This window comes from Calidris pugnax, unplaced genomic scaffold, assembly GCF_001431845.1.
Source record: "Calidris pugnax isolate Ruff unplaced genomic scaffold, ASM143184v1 scaffold170, whole genome shotgun sequence".
Classification (NCBI taxonomy): Eukaryota; Metazoa; Chordata; class Aves; order Charadriiformes; family Scolopacidae; genus Calidris; species Calidris pugnax.
Window position 1 is genome coordinate 496,837 of NW_015090905.1, and position 7,716 is coordinate 504,552.

General features: G+C 66.3%; 2 protein-coding genes across 4 annotated transcripts in view; one reads left to right on the forward strand and one right to left on the reverse strand.

Annotated features, from left to right (window-relative positions):
- The window catches only part of GIPC3 (GIPC PDZ domain containing family member 3), a 3,011-nt gene extending 2,033 nt beyond the window's left edge, over positions 1 to 978 (forward strand). The window contains 3 exon segments of the mRNA XM_014949019.1: positions 313 to 425; positions 666 to 815; positions 817 to 978. Of these exon segments, the coding sequence (XP_014804505.1) occupies positions 313 to 425; positions 666 to 815; positions 817 to 978 (425 nt within the window).
- A 390-nt stretch (positions 979 to 1,368) lies between these two features.
- The window catches only part of TBXA2R (thromboxane A2 receptor), a 7,753-nt gene continuing 1,405 nt past the window's right edge, over positions 1,369 to 7,716 (reverse strand). Inside the window, exons 2-4 of one of the 3 annotated variants that reach the window (XM_014949017.1) lie at positions 5,645 to 5,742; positions 2,049 to 2,952; positions 1,369 to 1,668 (exon numbers count right to left, since the gene is read on the reverse strand). In XM_014949017.1, coding sequence (XP_014804503.1) covers positions 1,399 to 1,668; positions 2,049 to 2,870 — 1,092 coding nt within the window. In that variant the 5' untranslated portion in view covers positions 2,871 to 2,952; positions 5,645 to 5,742 and the 3' untranslated portion in view covers positions 1,369 to 1,398. Of the gene's footprint in view, positions 1,669 to 2,048; positions 2,953 to 5,644; positions 5,860 to 7,716 lie in introns of those variants that run through there. The other 2 variants (XM_014949016.1, XM_014949018.1) reach the window with 2 other exon arrangements.

Below are 7,716 nucleotides of genomic sequence, written 5' to 3' on the forward strand. Positions count from 1 at the left end.
GTACCCCACAGCACCCACATGAGCACACCTCGGGGGGGGGGGAAGTGGGGGTCCTCACACCTGTTTGTCATCCCCTTCGGCACCCCCACCCCTCTGTGGGCACCGTCCCAGGCCCCCGTGAGCACCCTGTAGCCACCTGCATCCCACCCTGCACCCATGGGTGTCCCTTTTGCCCCTGAGCCCCCTCCCCGTGCATGCTCCCCCCCGGGTGATGGGATGTGGGTGGGCTGGGTGACGGCTGGGGGGGTGGGAGTGAGGGGCAGGGGGGGCCAGGCCCTGCCTGTCCCCTTGCCCCCCAACCCCGGGGCGTAGACATGATCGGGCAGAGGACGCGGAGCAGCAAGTCCCCGGGCGAGGGCAGAGTGGCCAGCGGGAAGGAAACGCTGCGGCTGCGGGCGCAGGGCCCGGCCACGCTGGAGGAGGGGGTAAGACCCCCCCCCCCCCACCCCCCGAGACTCTCCCACCCTGACCCCACGGTGCTCACACTGTGCCCAGGGTGGGAGACGAGCACCCCCGTACCCCTGGGTGAACCTCATGGGGTGCCCTGCTGGGTGCCCACATTTACAGCACCCGTGAGCATGGCTCTGTGGGAGTGGGGGGTGGGGGGGTCCCCGGGCTGTGCCCCCTCACCCCCTGGCACCGACCACCGTTCCTCTCACCTCCAGCCCACCCCCTTTGAGGAAGAAGCTGCCCGCCGGGTGGACGACCTGCTGGAGAGCTACATGGGCATCCGCGACAGCGAGCTGGGTGAGCGGGCAGGGGGGTGTGTGGGGGGGACACACCACCCGGACCCTCACCCACCGCTGACCGTGCCCCTCTCTTGCAGCCTCAACGATGGTGGAGGCGGCCAAGGAGAGCCCCGGCGCAGCCCAACTCGCCCGCGGCTTGGATTCGGTGCTGGGCGAGTTCGCCTTCCCCCAGGAGTTCGTGGCCGAGGTGTGGGCAGCCGTCTGCCACCCTAAGGGGGGGCAGGAGTAGCTGGGGAGGGGGTGGCAGTGCCCCTCGCCCATGTCCCCTCCCTGCGTCCCCACCCCACCTGGGGCTGATGGTGCCTGGAGGGGTCCCCATCCTGCCCCCTGCACCTTCCTGAGCTGCAGGAGGGTCCTGAGCGTTTGGAGGGGCGAGGGGCAGCAGGGCACCCACTTCCCCCCCCCCCATCCCACTAGCGACCCCCCCTTGCACGCTCCCGAAATGTGGTGGGAAGTGGCTCATTAAAGCAGAGACTGGAGGAGAAGGGCTGTTGTTCTGGACACTGGGTCCCCCGGGGGTGCTCACCCCCCCCATGGGCACAGAGAGCTGTACAAGCTGTGTTTTATTGGGGGGGGGCACTCAGATGGGGATGGGGAGGGAGGAGCAGCCCTGCCTGTCCCCTCTACTAGCTAACAAGGGGGGGGGCCACTACTGCAGGACGGATTCGGAGGTGAGCTTTCGGCGCAGGGAGGGGTTGAGGACGGGGTAGAGGGAGAAGACGGAGGGGCGGGGGCGCAGGCTGGGGTAGACGCGCTGCAGCACGGCCCGGCGGAAGAGGATGTAGACCCAGGGGTCCAGGATCTGGTTCCAGGTGACCATGCGGATGTAGATGAGCAGCATCTTCTGCGTCTCGGGGGGCAGCACCCGGATCCGGCCGTCGGCCGGCAGCTGCTGCAGGACTGTCTGCACGATGAAGATCTGGGGGGGGATGGAATGGGGCAAGGCATCAGCAGGGGGGAGGTCCATGAGCCCCCCCGACCCGGGGTGGGGGAGATGATGAGGGTCCAGGCTGGGCGTTGAGCCCGTTGGAGTGGTGTCCCAGACTGGTTTGGGCCCCCCAATACTGGGAAGCACCTGGTGTGCCTGCGAGCGGTGCTGAGCCCCAGACCCACCGCTCGGGTGCCAGCCCAGGGGGCAGAGTGGTGGCGGGGGGGGACACCAAAACACAGGGCCTCGCCAGGAGGGACATGGAGGCGAAAAACACCCCAAGACCTGGGACCTCACCAGGAGGAGCATGAGTGGGACAGCAAGGCCCAGGAGGGATGTGAAGAAGGGGACAGCAAGACCCAGAGCCTCACCAGGAGGGGCATCCAGCAGATGGTGGCGATGACCATGATGCCCACGAGCTGCACCATCATCTCCACCTCGCTGTCCCGGCGCCGCTGCACTGACTCCCGGTCATGGTAGACACGGCAGAGTGTCACCACGCTGACGGTGTTGAAGATGAAGGAGAGCAGCACGGAGAAGATGCCCAGGAGGGCGAAGAGCAGGCAGAAGATGACATCGCCGGTGTCGGGCAGGAGGGTGATGAAGCACCAGGAGCCAGGGTACTGCAGCGTGTACCGCCCCAGCCCCAGCACCGGCAGCAGCCCCAGCAGGCAGGAGAAGCCCCACACCAGCCCCACGATGGACCAGGCGCGGCGCTTGGAGATGCTGGTGGAGCGGGAGAAGGGGTGGTTGATGCCAAAGAACCTCTCCCCAGCCATGGTGGCCCCCAGCAGCAGCGGGCACTGTCCGAAAAAGACCATGGAGAAGCCGAGGAAGTTACAGAGGTGGCAACCGGTGTCCACCTTGGCCCAGGTGAACTTGATGAAGTGGTAGGGGATGATGACCGAGGCCGTCACCAGCAGCCCCATGAAGTCCGTGACCACCAGCCCGCAGAGGAAGACGAGGAAGGAGGAGCGGGTCCGGCTGGACAGCTTTCGGGAGGAGCTGAGCAGGACGCAGAGGGCGAAGAGGTTGGAGCAGAGGCCGATGAGGCCGAAGGCCGTGGAGAACCAGGGCGAGGTGATGCTGTTCTGCACCGTGTTGTGACCCTCGCTGGCATTGAAGACCCCGAAGCACGTGTCTGACCGGCTGGCCAGGCTGCTGTTGGGGGGGTCCATGTCGCCCCAGCCCATCCCACTCCTTCCAGCAGCTTCAGGCGCCCTCCTGGCTCAGCTCCATGGTGTCCTCCGGTGCCGGCGCTGATCCCGCCTCACCCTGTGGGGACAAAGAGGGGGGTTTAGGGCCAGGCCCCATGGCCGAGCCCATCCATCACCACGGAGCACCCCGCGGGCTGGGGAGGGGGACACTGTGCCAGGACCACGGCACGTGCCATGGCACCGCTCTGGGTGCGGCGGCAGCAGCCTCGGGGAGGGCCCCAGCCCCACATCTGGCCGGGATTAACCGTCCCCGGCCACGAGCCACATGGGGCTGTTGCCATGAGGCTGCAATCCGGCGCGGCGGGTGTTTGGAGAAGAGCGGCACCGACGGCTCGGCTCTGACGGCGCTGCCTCCATCCCACCCAGGGGGGACGTGGCCAGACCCCCCCCCCCCGAGGAGATCTGCCCTCTGCTGTGGGAGGGGGGATGCTCTGAAAGCAGGGGGGTGCAGGAACAGGGGACTGATCCTGCACCCTTCTCATCCCTGCTCGTTCCTCCCTGCACCCCAGCTCTGCAGGGAGAGGCGCCGTTCCCACAGTCTGGTGGGGAAACTGAGGCACGGGGTGGGACGTCCCTGCCCCAAGCTGTGTGCTGCCTTCCCGGTGCCATCACCGCAGCCCACCCACAGCCCTGGGGGACACAGCTGGCCTCTGCGTGTGACATCCCTGTTTCCTCCCCCTTCCCTGGCCCCGGAGTCGAGGGTCTGTCACCAGGACGTTGTCCTGGTGGCCGTGGCAGGGTGCGTGGGGACGGCTGGGGTCATGGGCAGCCCGGTCCGTGCCACGCTGGCTGCCTGGGCTGTGACCTGGGGACAGGAAGCATCCATCATCTGGAAAGCCCCAGGGCTGCTGCCTCCATCGCTAATTAGTCCAGGCTGCAAACGGGGACATAGAATCACAGAATCTTCTAGGTTGGAAGGGACCTTAAAGATCATCTTGTCCAACCGTCAACCTCACTGACAAAAATAGACACCCACACAACAAACAAGGAGCATCATCACTAAACCAGACCTCCCAGCACTACATCAACCCGGCTTTTGAACACCTCCAGGGATGGGGCCTCAACCACCTCCCTGGGCAGCCCATTCCAATGCCTGAGAACCCTTTCCGTGAAAAAATTTTTCCTAATATCCAGCCTGAACCTCCCCTGGCGCAACTTGAGGCCATTTCCTCTCGTCCTGTCACCTGTGACTTGAGAGAAGAGACCGACCCCCATGTCTCTACACCCTCCTACATGCAGGATGGGGCAGTGGCACGGTGACAGCGGGGACCGGACACCACAGGAGCCAGACCCTTCCCCTCCTCCTGGGACACATTTCTCCAGGCTGTGGATGTCCTCACTACCCCGTCCCCACGGCTCTGACTGACCCTGTCCCCAGGGCAGTGGCCCCTGTGGGATGCCCAGCTGCGTCCCAGCCCCCTGCCTCTGCAACGATCCCTCTGTGGTGCTCCCCGGTGGTGGGGGTCCTGGCACCCCTGCCTTCTCCTCCTGCAGGGTGGCACTGCCACCTGCCCTCTGTCTCTGTCCCCAAGCCAAACCTCCTGCCAGCCCTTCTCGTTGCCAAACACAGTGGCTGGTCCTGCATCCAGCTCTGCTCTGTGTCCCCATGTCCTGGGTGAGCCCCGTGCCGTGTCCCACAGCCTGGCACCCCCCGCAACTCGCCACCCCCTTTCCAGCCCCTGGCGTGAGGGCGGCCACGGGGCTGGGAGCCGCTGCGCATACCCGAGGCGTGCGCTGATCCCACAGCCCACCCGGGGGCTGGGATGGGGCCAGGCATTGCAACATCCCCCGCCGGGGTCACATCCAGGCGGGGGGCTGGGCTGGGGGGGCTGGCACCCACCCGGCACGACAGCACCCCCACCGCCAGCGACACCACGAACCCCCGTGGCTGCTGGGTGGTGGTGGGGACATGTCTTCGGCCCTGTCACCGTCCCTGTCCCGGTGCAGGAAGCTGGCAGAGCGTGGTGATGATTCACTGGGGCAGTGCGATGACAGACATGGCTTTTTCCATGAGACAAGAGTGAAAACTTGCCCCTGTTTGTTTTCTCTGGGCCCTGAGGGATGGCAGCGGCCCCAGAGGCGTCAGTCCTCTTGGGACACATGGTCAGGCCTCAGTGTGATGGTTCTGGGTGCTGAGGAACCACCAGCCTTTCCCATGTCCCCTGAGAGGTGACAAATTCCTCCCTGCCTCACAGGTCCTGCTCTGCTGTCCCTTGGCATGTGCCTGCCCTGGCCTCAAATGTGTGCCCACCCGTGTCCCCCCTGCCCCGGGTTGCTCACTTCCGTGTGGCTGGGGATCAGGAGCTCACAGAGAGATGCCACCCTCCTGTCCCCATCGCCCAGGGACTCACAGCCATGGGATGCTCTTGGCTCGGTGTGGCAGGCTCTGACCCCTCTCCCCATGGTGTCCAGAGGGAGGATCTCCCCAGCTGGCACCACGGCTGGGCAAGGACGCACCAGCCCCAGCAGCACCACGCTGCTCACCCCAAATCCCACGTCTCCTCCCCGTCCCGCCCCAGCACCACCACGACCCAGACCCTCACCCACCACCAGCCGAGGACACGGGGGTCTGCCCCAGGACGGGGCTGGGATGCTGGGACAGGCTGGGGGACGAGCGGTGGGTGCCACCCTCCTCGGAGCTGCCTCAGCCGCCCGGCGTGGGGCCGCGCAGCACTTAGAGGGAATCAAATATTAAAGAGCTGGGAGCCAGCCGAACCCCACGTGTGCCAGAGCACAACAGAGGCACTTACGGGAAGGGGTTCATGTGGGGGCCGGGGGGCTCCTCACTCGCCTTCTCCCTCCGTCCTGGGTGGCCACGGCAGGAGGACACGTGTGGGGACAGCAGGTCCTGCGGAGGAGACACCCTGAGCCCCGTGCCCGTCCCTGCCGACCCCGCGCCGCGCTTTGGGGCTACTGGATCCGGCAAAACCCTCTCCAGGGAGATTCCACGGGAGGAAGGGTTTGGCTGCGAGTGAAGGCAGAGGGTGCTGGGGTTAAAATCCTGATGGAGAAGGGCTGTCTCCGAAATGTGCTGCTGGAGGCCCAGAGGCGCTGGGAGCAGCGGCGGGGGCCGGTGCTTAATGGGGTTCTTGGCGAGCCCGTGGGTCGGCGTTAACGCACCGCAGCCGCCTTGTCTGCGCCGGGCGCCACTTCCTGCCCCGGCCATATCGGAGGTTAACGAGGGGGAGGTTAACGAGGGACAGGCCGGGGGGTAACAGGGAGCGCAAGAGGCTGCTCCTTATCAGCGCAGCGCCCATCGCTTCTCCGGACTTCCTCGGCAGGATCAGGCTGGGGGGGGGGATGGGAAGGGAGGGCTGCTGGGCACCCACACGCTTGCAAAGGGACCCCAAACTGGGCAGCAGAGACCCCCCCCGCAAAACACACCCCCCACGTGCCCCCTCAGCTGGGGCTCTGCCACCTGGGACATGGTCCTCGGCCGCGGGGCGGCTGTGGAGAAGATGCTGCGCTGGGCACCCACACGCTTGCAAAGGGACCCCAAACTGGGCAGCAGAGACCCCCCCCAACACACACCCCATGTTCCCCTTCAGCTGGGGCTCTGCCACCTGGGACGTGGTGCTCAGCCGCGGGGCGGCTGTGGAGAAGATGCTGCGGAGTGTTTGCATCTGTCCCTTTGCTTGTCCCTTTGTCCCTCTCCAGGGACAGCCCCGTCCCACCTTGGCCTGGAAGGACGGGGACTTTCTCTGCAGTGTCCCTTCCCTCTCTCCAGCCTGATGTCCCTCGTGCAGGTGGTCCCACCATCCCCATCGGTCACCACCATCCCACTGCCAACCTCCCCCCCGCTCCCCGAGGCTGGAGCTCTCTGGCAGCAGATCAGCTGGGACGGGAAAGGGACCAGCCACAATGGGGACGGGGACCTGACAGAGCCCCAGCGTTCTTCCCTGGACCCACAACCATCAGAGGGACCCACTGAGGTGGGAGCTGGCCTGCCCTGGAGCAGGGACATCCCTGGGACATAGGACATTTATGGAAAGCAGTGACACACCAGCAGGGATGGTCCCTGCCATGGTGGCTGTCCCTGCTGTGGCCCATGGCAGAGGTCCCCAACCCTCTCACCCTCCAGGCTGGGTTAGCACCGTCCCTGTGCCATCTCCTCCCAGCCTGTCCCCAGGACCCCCGGCGCAGGGCAGAGCTGGATCTCCCTGAGCACCCCGAGGTGGCAGCTCTGGGTGGGGGGGGTGGTGGCACCCAGGGACCCCCCCTGTGCCACGGCTGCCCCCGGCCACAGCACCGCGGCATCTCCGGGGCTTTGAAGCTGCCACTGGGCCACCGGCTCTGCCTGCCCAGAATAGCCCCTTTCCTGTCCCTTTCCTGTCCCTTTCCCAGCCTTTTCCCGGCCCTTCCCAGCAGTGCCGACGAGCCGGGGGATGGGGGGGGGAGCCCCGAAAACAAACGCTGGTTCCTGGGGGGAGCCTGAGATGTGCCAGCCCCGGACACACAGCCCGGGGGACAGACAGCCGGGGGGGGGAGCGGGGGCACCGCGTCCTCGTTCCCCTCCCACCCTTGGGGTCACCCCTTTCTCTCCCCTCGACCCCCCCCAGCCCTGAAACCTTCGGGTTTCTGTACAAACTGGGGAGCTGAGCCAGCCCGTATTGCCCAGATCCAGCCCTGCACTTTGTCTGTCTGTCCCAGTCCCTCCATCCGTCCCAGTCCCTCTGTCTGTCTGTCCCAGTCCCTCCATCCGTCCCAGTCCCTCCGTCTGTCTGTCCCAGTCTTTCCATCCATCCCAGTCCCCCCGTCTGTCCGTCCCAGTCCCTCCATCCGTCCCCCCCAGCGCTGCTCTCTGTCTCTCCATCCTCCTCCG